Genomic DNA, 13,059 nt, shown 5'->3' with positions numbered 1-13,059 from the left:
TCCTTTGTTTCCATTTCTTCTTTTTTTTTTTCCAATGATCTCTTTTTCACCATGTAACCCTAAACAGCAGTTGTTACTTGTCTCCTGGGTTACCTCCCTGCTCACTAAAGTCTATTATCTTGCTGTCCCTGCTGGGATGGCTGCCGTAAGGTCTGGGCTGATTCAGCTGATTATTATGACAGAGGAAGACCTTTTAGAGCACAGCCACAGAGTCCTAAAAATACAGCTACAGGTCACCATTCTCAGCAGCCCTTTGAAAATCTTACCTCTAAAAGGCCATGGATGTCAAAAAGCATTTTCAAGCTTACAGAACTTTCTGTACCAACAGGCAGATGAAAGGGAATTTGTCGTAACACAGAGCAAGAGAATGAAGAGAAAGAGACAGAGTCAGAGAAATATTGAGGTTAGAAAAGACCCTCAGGATCTCCAAGTCAAACCCTACTCTACAAGGATCACCCCAAAACCAGAGCCCCAAGCACCACAGCCAAACCATCTTCAAACACATCCAGCTTTGGGGAATCCACCACCTCCCTGGGCAGCGCAGAGTAAAACAGAGGCAGGAGCTGAGTGATCTTCCTGTGGTGTTCAGTGACCAGAGCATCAAAGACACTGTCTCTCTCTTCTGAGTTGCTCTGATTGTAGCTTCAGTGAGGAAAGAGTCAGTTAGGTGATGGCACAGTGCTGTGCTCCTTCTCTGAGTGTCTTGTGCTGAGAGTTTTGTTGGAGTGCTCCAGCAGCACAGCTCTGCTGGGGGCAGAAGCTTGCAGGAATCACAGCATCACAGAAACATTCAGCTTGGAAAAGAGCCTCAGCATCACCAAGTCCAACCCAGAACCCTACTCTACAAGGATCACCCCTAAACCACAGCCCCAAGCACCACATCCAAACCACCTTCAAACACAGCCAGGCTTGGGGACTCCACCACCTCCCTGGGCAGCACATTCCAAGCCCTGACCACTCTTGGTGGGAAAAAATTCTTCCTCCTCTCCAGTGTGAACCTGCCCTGCTGCAGCTTGAGGCTCTTCCCTCTTCTTCCATGGCTAATGACCTGTGAGAAGAGACCAGCACCAAGCTCTCCACAACCTCCTTTCAGAGAGCTGTAGAGAGCCAGGAGGTCTCCCCTCAGCCTCCTCTGCTTCACACTAACCATCCCCAGCTCCTTCAGTTGCTCTTCAGCAGATTTCTTCTCCAGGCCCTTCACAGCTTCCTTGCCCTCCTCTGCCCTGGCTCCAGCACCTCCACATCTCTCTTGTCTTGAAGTGCCCAAAACTGGACACAGCACTCCAGGTGTGGCCCCCCCAGAGCTGAGTCACAGGGGACAATCCCCTCCCTGCTCCTGCTGTGTCCAGCTCTCCACGCTAACTAGCAGGTCAGCTCGTGTGGACTCCAGACACATGCCAAAATGGAAGTCATGTTTGATAACCAGATATTCATTAGTGTTAATTCTTTTGTCCAGCCAAGTTGCTGTCACATCTGTTGAGCTGTCTGCCTGTTTATCCATTACAGCTGTTCTTAATAAACTCATCTATGCCTTTGTAAGTGCAATTTTTCAGCAGTGTCTAGGGCTGTGGACTCCTGTTTTCATTTCTTGATGTCATTTCATAAAGTCACAGAATGGTAGAGTTTGGAGGGGACCTCCAGAGATCATCCAGTCCAATCCCCCTGCCAGAGGAGCATCACCCAGGGGAGTCTGCACAGGCATGCATCCAGCTGGGGTTGAATGGCTCCAGAGAAGGAGACTCCACAACTTCTCTGGGCAGCCTGCTCCAGGCCTCTGTCACCCTCACTGCAAAGAAGTTTCTCCTCATGCTGAGCTGAAACCTTCTCTGGTCAAGTTTGTATCCTTGGCTTATTACTGTGCAGCACCCAAAAGAGCTTGGCCCCCTCCACTTGGCACTCACCCCTCAGGTATTGATGGACAGCTTTATCTTCTCCAGAGTAAGAAGCCCCAGGGCTCTCAGTCTCTCTTCACAGGGGAGATGCTCAAGTCCCCTAAGCATCCTCGTGGCTCTCTGTTGGTCTCCTGCACAAAGGTGTGCAGTGCTGTTCATTACTTACTTTTCTCTGTGGGTAGCAGCAGAAGATAGTGTTTGCTGTGAGTGGTTAGCTGCCCTCTTCTATTCAGCTGAGGAAAAACATAGGGAAGTTAAATCAATCATGTCAAGCTGCTCTTTCTCTTCAGAGTCTCTCCACCCTGCATCACTTAGGATAAAATATGCCTCTGTTTATAAAGTTCACTTTAAATGCATGAAGCCCAGGGTATCTGTAATCAGAAAGGACAGGAGCCAAAACAATTGGCAAGCTATAGTTGCTGAACATCAAAGAAGAGGTAAATGAGTGTGAAATAGATGTGTGTTTCGTACAGGTGGTAATTCCGCCCAGCACCTTTCCCATTAGCATGACAGATGCCACAATATGGTCACTGATCTGCAGGCACATTGGAAATGACCTTTGCAATAAAAATAAGAAGTTGAGCTGTGGTGAGAGCAGCTTTGGCAGGCCTGAAGGTTTTTGTTGGGGGTCGAATTCTGTTACTCGTGATATACGATCCTGATTTCCAGCTCGGATGCCGAAACAAATCCTATGGCTATTCAACAAGGAGAATCTTGGGGTTTTGAAGCACAGCACTGTCATAACTCAAATCCATTATGTTATTTGAGGGAAAAATAGCACAAGTGGCTGGGAATGACTTACAAGGCAAAGACAATGACATCATTGCTCAGCGCTCTGCCTCGGTGGGAAATTGATGCTCTGAGTTAGGGAACATCTGTGGGTTTCCCCCTTAAAATAATAGAGTCCATCAGCCATCCATTCTCCCTTCTGCTGTGATAAAAGAGTGTGATGCATTTTTTTTGTTACTGCATCCATTTACTTCAGTGCCACTGATTTGTCTTAGACCTTCCTGTTGTGCCTCAGATCGATCGCGCTGCTTCTTACACCCATAAAGTGAAGAAGAGATTACAGCTCAGAGCTTGGTGCTGTGAGAAACTGTGAAGGAATCCAAAGAGGATGGCCTCAATTCTTTTCTTGTCTTTTCTTTTTATTTTTTTCCCCCCTGTTTAGGAGTCACTATCTGGGAGCTGATGACCTTTGGTGGGAAGCCATACGATGGAATCCCCACGCGAGAGATCCCTGACCTCTTGGAGAAAGGAGAGCGGTTGCCCCAGCCTCCCATCTGCACCATTGATGTTTATATGGTGATGGTGAAGTGTAAGTCACTGCCACTTCTGCAGTCACTACAACACTGGCAGCTGTGGTCTCTGACAGCACTGGGGAACAGGGCAGGCTGCTTCCAAAGAGAAGCTTCCCAAGGCCCTCTAAATTCCATTTAAATGCTGCCTGCACATTTGTTGCAGTTGCCAAAGATAAAGAGCTGAGCCACGAAGGGTTGAGTTGCCTCAGCTTCTTATTACTGTCAGATGGTATCTCACAGCCTTCCTGTGAAGCCAGAGTTGTATGATTGTTATTGTAAATCCTTGCCATTTCCATGACAATTGATTCTGATGTTAAGAAATGATAGCATTAAACATAATTATGGGACGTGGCTACCCAGCCAGGGGAGGTTGGAAAGAGAAAGGCTGCTTCCAAATATTGAGGAGAGGAAGCACGGAGGTGTTATTGTTGGTAGCAAGAATGATGATTGCAGCGGCAATAATAAAAAGGGAAATTAAATTGATACAAGAAATGCTACAGAGAGGATAAATTTTTATCAGGCTCAGTCCAGTACAATAACTTTATGAATGCTTCTGCTTTGGCAAAAAGGAAAACAGCCTGCACGTGGTTTCTCCCTACCCCTTTACCTCCAAGATGCCCACAGGAGTGACAGTATCCCCCAAGGCTGTGCTTCTAATTTAAAAGGAGTTAGGAACATCTCTCTGGTGTTTGTAATTTAATTTAGGTGAGATTAACATGCAGACAACCTCATCCACCTCCTGCAGGCCGTTCCCTTTTTGCTCTGTACCCAAAAAAAACCCACCCCCACAGCCCACTGAAAGGAAGACAACACAACCAGAAGAGAGAAACAAAACCCTTCTGAAAACAGCTGGATGGAAACAGTCTGAGGAGTGCAAGGGGCTTCACCTTGGCTGGGTGCAAGAAGTGTTCCACCTGGTCAGATTTCTAATGAGCTCTCAGTGTGCACTTGCAGCCCACAAAGCCAATCAGATCCTGGGCTGCAGCAGGAGAAGTGTGGCCAGCAGGGCCAGGGAGGTGATCCTCCCCCTCTGCTCAGCTCTGCTGAGACCCCACCTGCAGTACTGCCTCCAGTTCTGGAGCCCCTATTACAAGAGGGATGTGGAGGTGCTGGAAGGTGTCCAGAGAAGGGCCACAAGGATGAGCAGAGGGCTGGAGCACCTCTCCTATGAGGACAGACTGAAGGAGTTGGGGCTGTTCAGTCTGCAGAAGAGAAGGCTCCGAGGTGACCTCATTGTGGCCTTCCAGTATCTGAAGGGGGCTACAGGAAGGCTGGGGAGGGACTGCTCAGGATCTGAGGTAGTGCTAGGACTAGGGGGAATGGAATGAAGCTGGAAGTGGGGAGACTGAGGCTGGAGGTGAGGAGGAAGTTCTTCCCCATGAGAGTGGTGAAGCCCTGGAATGGGTTGTCCAGGGAGGTGCTTGAGGCCCCGTCCCTGGAGGTGTTTAAGCCCAGGCTGGCTGAGGCTGTGGCCAGGCTGATGTAGTGTGGGGTGTCCCTGCCCATGGCAGGGGGGTTGGAACTAGATGATCCTTGTGGTCCCTTCCAACCCTGAATGATACTATGATACTATGATACTATGATACTATGATAATGAGTGTGAGGAGGAATCTCAGTGGGCAAAGGCAGAGTCCAATAGATGGAAGGTGGCAGCCAGCCATGCAAACTGAGGCCTTTGTTTTAACTCTGTTGGTCACTTCTGTTGGCCACTTCTTCAGTTAAATGCTGTGAAGGAGGTAAGGCCTGGTTCCTTTAGCCTCCCTGGAGGAGGAGAACATGTTCTTGGGAAAGTGACTGATAGGATCTTCCATTAGCAAAAGCTGACCTCGAGGCAGAGTTAGTTGCTGGTGGTGACTTGCTTGTTTTGCAGACAGCTTTAGCAGGGATTGGGAATTATTGTTCTGAATGGATGCTTCTTGAAGAGTGGAGGGCAAAAGAATCCCTCTTCCTGAATGAAAATAGCATCCCATGCTTTGTGTGGAGTCTGTGATGCAGACACATGAGTGCAGAGTGACCTGGGAAGTGGATGCCAGGCCAGTCATCCTGCATCACAGAATCACAGAGCATTAGGGGTTGGAAGGGACATCAAGAGATCATCCAGGTCAGCCCTCCTGCCAGAGCAGGGTCACCAAGAGCTGAATAGCTCATTTTTCATCTAAGGTACTGTGGAACAGTAGGTCAGTGAAAGTAAAACAGTGCTTAGTAGTAACTTTGTAATAAACCTCCTAGACCAAGATCAGATTTTTAGGGTGTCAGGGAGTGATGGGAATGGGGGGAATGGAGCAAAACTAGAAGAGGGTAGATTCAGGTTAGCATGAAGTTAGGAAGAAGTTCTTCCCCATGAGGGTGGTGAGACACTGGAGCAGGTTGTCCAGGGAGGTGGTGGAAGCCTCATCCCTGAAGGTTTTTCAGGCCAGGCTGGATGTGGCTGTGAGCAAGCTGCTGTAGTGTGAGGTGTCCCTGGCCATGGCAGGGGGCTTGGAACTGGCTGATCCTTGAGGTCCCTTCCAACCCTGACAATTCTGTATTAGTGGTTGGACACATCTATAACAAGAGGCAGTCAGAGCTGACATCTAGATGGACAAGACAGGCACAGGAAATTGCAAGGTATTGTTGTTGTCTCTGTTTTGGGGGTGAGGAACAGGAGCTCAGAGCAAATTAAGAAGTGTCCCATTTTGGGCTGGGTGCCTGTAAGAAGGAACCTCAAACTTGCAGTCCTCCAGAAGGTACAGGATGTCCAGCAGGTGCACTGGGAGTGTAATCTTTGTTTGGCCTCCCACAAATCCTGCATCTCTGTAAATCTGCCTGCAAAGTCATTGTCTTCCTTCCCTTTCTCCTCCCTGGAGGCAGTGAGCATGATCTTGGTCTATTTAGGTCTAATGCCAGGGACCAAGGGGAGGCAGTTTCAGGCCTGGCCAGGCTGAGTCCAGCCTAACAATGTGGGGGGAAGAAAGAGCCCTGGGGTGTGTGTTAAAGCCCAGGTGGGCAGAAAAGGAGCACTGGGTTTGTGGTCTGATTTGGTGGAGGTTTTGTGTGAAGCCTTTTGGCTTAATGAGCTTCTGTGTCAAACCCAGATCAGCCTTCCTCTGTGTTTGATGTGCTTTGCTATGCTCACCACTGTGCATTGGAACATTGCAGTATTGTAGCTTGTGAATGGATTTGCCAGTTAAGCTTTCCAATACTCCAATCCTGTGTGTGAAGTGGTTTGGTTTTGCCCCAAGGGCATCAGAGCAATCTGTCCTGCTCTAAACCAGGACAAGATGACATCCATGCATTGTGGAGCAGCCCAAATCCAGATGTTTTCTCTAGCTCAACCCAGATGTTTTCCATTCTAGATGCATCACAGGGTTCTAGCTTTGCATTCTTCTGGGCTCTCTAGTGCAGCTTTTCTTTAGGCCAGAGCTATCAAGGGCTTCATCAAGGCCTTCAAATTGGTGACTTTTTAAGAAGAGGATGATTTCTTCCCTTGACAATTAACTCTTTCCCTTCTCATCTTTCCTCTGTCCCCAGGCTGGATGATTGATGCAGACAGCAGACCAAAATTCAAGGAGCTGGCTGCTGAGTTCTCCAGAATGGCTCGAGACCCTCAGAGGTACCTGGTAATTCAGGTGAGCAGCTCTGAAACATCAGGGGGAAAAAACCAAACAGACAAGAATTCTGTCTGCCCAACCTGACTGTTGAGGGGGTGGCCTTTCAGTCTCTTAAGGTCAAGGTGTTCTGGATTTTCAAGCAACCAGTGGCCGTGGCACGGTACAAGAATGAAGTAGAATGGCCGGGATCAGTACCCCAAAAACAATATAACAGTCATTGAGTGCAGTGGTTTGGAAAGGATGTCTGGAGATCATCCAGTCCAGCACCCCTGCAGTAAGCAGTGACATGATCTGTTAGAGGGTAGAAGGGCTCTCCAGAGGGACCTTGACAGTCTGAACAGATGGGCAGAGGCCAATATAATGGCATTCAACAAGTCCAAGTGCCAAGTCCTGCATTTTGGTCACAAGAACCTCATGCAGCGCTACAGGCTGTGGTCAGAGTGGCTGGAGAGCAGCCAGGCAGAGGGGTACCTGGGGGTGCTTGGTTGACAGACAGCTGAATATGATCCAGTGGTGTGCCCATATGGCCAAGAAGGCCAAGGGCATCCTGGCCTGCATTAGGAACAGTGTGGCCAGCAGGAGCAGGGAGGTCATTCTGCCCTGTACTCTGCACTGGTTAGGCCACACCTTGAGTCCTGTGTCCAGTTCTGGGCCCCTCAGTTTAAGAAGGACATTGAGACACTTGAATGTGTCCAGAGAAGGGCAACAAGGCTGGGGAGAGGCCTTGAGCACAGCCCTGTGAGGAGAGGCTGAGGGAGCTGGGATTGTTTAGCCTGGAGAAGAGGAGGCTCAGGGGAGACCTCATTGCCCTCTACAACTATCTGAAGGGAGGTTGTAGCCAGGTGGGGGTTGGTCTCTTCTCCCAGGCAACCAGCACCAGAACAAGAGGACACAGTCTCAAGCTGTGCCAGGGGAAGTTTAGGCTGGAGGTGAGGAGAAAGTTCTTCACAGAAAGGGTAATTGGCCATTGGAATGTGCTGCCCAGGGAGGTGGTGGAGTCCCCATCCCTGGAGGTGTTCAAGAGGGGATTGGACATGGCACTTGAAGCCATAGCTTCATGAGGTGTTGGGTGCCAGGTTGGACTTGCTGATCTTTGAGGTCTTTTCCAACCCTACTGATTCTATGATTCTATGATCTTTAGCAGACCAAGTTGCCCAGAGCCCCATCAATCCTGACCTTGAACATCTCCAGGGATGGGGCCTCCACCACCTCCCTGGGCAACCTATTTGAGGGTTCCACCACCCTCATAGTAAAGAAGCTGGCACTTGGCCTTGTTGAAGCTCACCCTGTTAATGTTGGCTGTGGAGCCAATGTCTACACATGGCAATTCAGACTCAAGCTGAAGAGCCTCCAGAAGTTCAGTTGTGGCCACTTTGTGTCTCCTGACTGCTTCTGGATCTAGTGCTAGCCTGGGCAGATGGTGTTTCGTTTCACTGTGTGGAAGTGCTAGCCTACTCATGGTCTGTGATGTGTGCTACTCTCCTTCAGCATGAGGAGCAATAAAACATGTTGGAAGAGTTAAGTACAAGTCAAGAGGATTTGTGGAGCTGAATTGCAAGTTCCTCTGACAGAAGTGATTCTGGAAAAATTGAGATAGGACAGACTTCCCTGTTCCAAATAGCAATTCCCTCCCTTTCTGTCCTCTGACCTCCCCTCAACAACGTTTAGTCTAGTAAGTATTTCATCCTGTGAGGAGGCTTTTACTCCAGTGATCCTTCCAGACAAAATACAGCCATGTGCTTCTTGAGGAGAAACCAGGGTGAGTCCCCTGCACTGGTGTCTCTGCTGCTAGGACTCCACATCCCCCCCTGATGCTACCAAGAATTACAAGCTTGCTTTTGAGCTTTGGGACCACAGAAGAAGAGGAGAAAGCTCTTCCCAGAGGGAGTTGTTGGCCACTGGGATGTGCTGCCCAGGGTGGTGGTGGAGTCTCCAGTCCCTAGAGGTGTTCAGGAGGGGATTGGATGTGGCACTTGGTGCCATGGTTTAGGTGTTAGGGATTAGGTCATAGGTTGGACTTGATGATCTCTGAGGTCTTTTCCAGCCTGGTTGGTTCTGTGGTTCTAATCACAGAATAGTCTGAGTTGGAAGGGACCTACAAAGCTCATCCAGTCCAATCCCCAAAGCAGACAGCAGGGACATCCTCAGCTAGATCAGGGTGCCCAGAACCCTCTCCAGCCTCACCTTGAATATCTCCAGGGGTGGGGCCTCAACCACCTCCCTGGGCAACCTCTTCCAGTGTTCCACCACCCTCAGGGTGCAGAACTTGTTCCTCACATCCAATCTAAATCTGCTCTGCTCTACTTTGAAGCCATTGCCCCTGGTCCTGTTCCTGCAGGCCTTTGCAAACAGTCTCTCTGCAGCCTTCTTGTAGCCCCCTTCAGGTACTGGCAGGTTGCCCTTAGGTCTCCCTGGAGCCTTCTCTTCTCCAGGCTGAACACCCCCAGCTCCCTCAGCCTGTCCTTGGAGCAGAGCTGCTCCAACCTCCTGATCATTTTCATGGCCTTCCTCTGGAGCTGCTCCACCAGGTCCATGTGTGCAGAGCACTCTGTATGCAGCCCACAGCACAGCCATCATTCCACCCACGGCCTAACGACTCCTGTGGTGTGGGAGGCCATCCTTTAGCCATGCAGTTAAGCTCAGCATCATTTCTGTGGGCTGTTAAAGGTTTGGGATATGGGATATGGGTTGCTTTTGGGGCTGTTTTGTGGCATCAAGCAAAGTGCAGCACTGATGTGCCTCTCCAGCCTGAGGATGCCATTTCAATAAAAATATCTATTATTGTTGCTGCTGTTGCTCCCTGGCTGGGTTTTGATTGTTTTGCAGCTCTGTTACATTCTGCAGAACTTTCCATATATAGGCAGAGAGATTTGAGAGGGAAGTTTGGCCTCTGAGTCCCTAAAAATACAAATTACAGTGAAGCAAAGAGCCAGACCCAGCAGTTTCCATGCTATTTTAACCCCTCCTCGCATATGAATGGTAATAGCTGAGATATTTCACAAAATACAGCAGGTCTTGATGGGGCTAGGGCCAGAAACTGAGCTTGGGGGTTAAAAACAGAAAGAAAAACTAAATACTCTGTCACAGGAACATCAACAAATGGCTGGACTTGATTTATCCAAAGCAGCTCTGCCAGCAGAGCCAGAGAGGTGATTCTGCCACTTTGCTCTGCTCTGCTGAGACCTCACCTGCAGTGCTGAGTGCAGGTCTGGAGCCCTCAACACAGGAAGGACATGGACCTGATGGAGAGGGTCCAGAGGAGGGTGATGAAAATGCTCAGGGGGTTGGAGCAGCTCTGCTCTGAGGACAGGCTGAGGGAGCTGGGGGTGTTCAGCCTGGAGAACAGAAGGCTCCAGGGAGACCTAAGAGTACCTGAAGGGGGCTGCAAGAAGGCTGCAGAGAGACTGTTTGCAAAGGCCTGCAGGGACAGGACCAGGGACAATGGCTTCAAACTAGAGCAGAGCAGATTGAGATTGGATGTGAGGAACAAGTTCTGCACCATGAGGGTGGTGGAACACTGGAACAGGTTGCCCAGGGAGGTGGTTGAGGCTCCATCCCTGGAGATATTCAAGGGGAGGCTGGAGAGGGCTGTGGGCAAGCTGATCTAGTTGGGGATGTCCCTGATGAGTGCAGAGGGCTTGGACTGGATGAACTTTGGAGCTCCCTTCCAACCTAGCCCATTCTGTGATTCTATGCAGTTACTCTATTTCAGCCATCATATTCCCAATGGAAGACAAAAGAAAAGGAGAAAAGTAACGATGTGGATGTGGTGCTTCAGAGCAAAGCAGCATGTGATGATTCTCTGATTCCATGTCTCCATGAGTTTTTGATTCTATGACTCTGTGATTCCATAATTCTGTGATTCTATGACTCTCTGACTCTGTGATTCTATGACTCTCTGATTCTGTGATTCTATGACTCTATGACTCTGTGATTCTATGACTCTCTGACTCTGTGATTCTATGACTCTATGACTCTGTGATTCTATGACTCTCTGACTCTGTGATTCTATGACTCTCTGACTCTGTGATTCTATGACTCTATGACTCTGTGATTCTATGACTCTCTGACTCTGTGATTCTATGACTCTATGACTCTGTGATTCTATGACTCTCTGCTTCTATGACTCTGTGATTCTGTGATTCTATGAATCTATGACTCTATGATTCTGTGATTCTGTGACTCTATGACTCTGTGATTCTATGACTCTATGATACTATGACTCTCTGGTTCTATGACTCTGTGATTCTATGACTCTGATTCTGTGATTCTATGATTCTATGACTCTGTGATTCTATGACTCTGTGGTTCTATGACTCTATGACTCTGTGATTCTATGACTCTGTGGTTCTATGACTCTATGACTCTGATTCTATGATTCTATGACTCTCTGGTTCTATGACTCTGTGATTCTATGACTCTATGACTCTGTGATTCTATGACTGTATGACTCTGTTTGTATGACTCTCTGTGTGGTCCCTGCAGCCTGGCTGCCAGGGCATGAGGGTTAGTTTTCCCTTTAGGGTGGAAATTCTTCCATCTGTTGACTGTTTTCCTCTCTCTCAATGCAACTCTTTAGGGAGATGATCGTATGAAGCTCCCAAGCCCAAATGACAGCAAGTTCTTCCAGAATCTTCTTGATGAGGAAGACCTGGAAGATATGATGGATGCTGAAGAGTATCTTGTTCCTCAAGCCTTCAATATCCCTCCTCCCATCTACACCTCCAGGACAAGAATTGATTCCAACAGGGTAAGAAGGAGCCCTGGCAGGAAGTGCTGGCTCTTATCAAAGCACAGGTGGAGGCTGATGTGCACTAATCACACCTAGCCCAGGGCTGCCTCAGGAATTACAAGCTCCCTTTGGAAGGAGAGCCACTCTGACAATGCTGTCAGTGGGTCCCCTCCTTGTTGCGCCTCAGTGAGTTCTAAATTCACAGCTTGCCCTTGAGTGAACAAAGGCTTGACTTGATCCACCTGTCCTGCAGGCACAGCTGAGGCTTGGGGAGTCCAGCAGTGATGCTTCTCACTTGTGGTCCATCCTGGCCAGGAGGTGCACAGCTTTGATTCTCCCATCCCTGCAGTGCTGTGGTCTTGACAGGGCTGGCAGTGATGTAAGGGAGGGCAGCTGGAATACGAAGCTAATGCTGCTGTGATGTCTGGAGCCAGGTTTCAGCTCCTTGCCCTATCTGTAGGTGAGACTTTCACAACTCTCCCTTACAAGCATCTGTTTTTTTTTGCTGAGCAGGTCACAGATTGCAGCATGGTGACCTTCCTAACATCCTGGTCAGAGGAGGAAATGCTCTTCAGCTTGCAGTGGTAGCTGAGGCACAGAGAGTGTTGTGGTAGAATTCAACCCACATAACTTTAACCATCAGAAGGACAGGGATGTCATCTAAGCTCTTCATCTAGGCTTCATTTCCTGGCATTGGAGAAGGGGGAGTGCACCCAGGGGGTGATTATTGCTGCCTGTCTTGGACATTTACAAGGGGGGGAAGTTACTTTCTGGAGGTGTCTTTCTCTATCCACTGACTACTGACAGCTCCAGAGCAGACTCAGACCTGGTGTGTGAGTCCTTGTGAATTCAGTCCTGCCTCCTTTGATAGGACAAGGGGCAATGGATGGAAACTACAGCACAGGAGGTTCCACCTCAACATGAGGAGGAACTTCTTCACTGTGAAGGTCCCAGAGCACTGGAAGAGGCTGCCCAGAGAGGTTGTGGAGTCTCCTCCTCTGGAGCCTTTCCATCCCAGTCTGGATGTGTTCCTGTGTGACCTGTGCTGGATTCTCTGGTCCTGCTCTGGCAAGGGGGTTAGACTGGAAGATCTTTGGAGGTCCCTTCCAACCCCTAACATCCTGTGATCAGCCTCTGTGACACAGCAGCCCTGCTGCAGGTGGAGATTTGAGTTCCTCTTTCCAGGAGCCCTTTTCACTCCTGACCTCCCTGCCCACAGCTCTGACCTCTGCCTGCTCCTCTGCTTGGTGCCATCATTTTGGTGGCCTGGCTGCAATTTCTTCTCACAAAACTAAAAGGTGGTGAAATCCCTTACTAATGTGAGGACATTTGCACAAGCATCAGGAGTATTTGGTAATCAGGGACATGTTTGTTGTTTTGATTCTGTGCTCCTTTCATTCGGAGAGTCACATTTTAAATGCTCTCTGGAGCCTCACTGAAATGTCAGGGTTTGTTCCTCCCGTTCAGAAACCTTTTGGACATTTGTTCCTAGCCAGGGTGCTTCCAAATTCATACCCTGCTCTGAACTGATTCTACCATATGAG

General features: G+C 49.0%; 1 protein-coding gene across 4 annotated transcripts in view; it reads left to right on the top strand.

Annotated features, from left to right (window-relative positions):
* Positions 1-13,059, top strand: part of ERBB4 (erb-b2 receptor tyrosine kinase 4) — a 979,801-nt gene that overhangs the window by 937,682 nt on the left and 29,060 nt on the right. For all 4 annotated transcript variants that reach the window (XM_068160757.1, XM_068160755.1, XM_068160756.1 and 1 more), the window contains exons 23-25: positions 3,064-3,210; positions 6,704-6,801; positions 11,363-11,533. In XM_068160757.1, coding sequence (XP_068016858.1) covers positions 3,064-3,210; positions 6,704-6,801; positions 11,363-11,533 — 416 coding nt within the window. The remainder of the gene's footprint in view (positions 1-3,063; positions 3,211-6,703; positions 6,802-11,362; positions 11,534-13,059) is intronic.

This window comes from Melanerpes formicivorus, unplaced genomic scaffold (genome assembly GCF_026170545.1).
Source record: "Melanerpes formicivorus ecotype bairdi unplaced genomic scaffold, bMelFor1.0.p_v2 SCAF_52, whole genome shotgun sequence".
NCBI lineage: Eukaryota > Metazoa > Chordata > Aves > Piciformes > Picidae > Melanerpes > Melanerpes formicivorus.
This window is presented reverse-complemented; position numbering and strand designations above follow the sequence as displayed.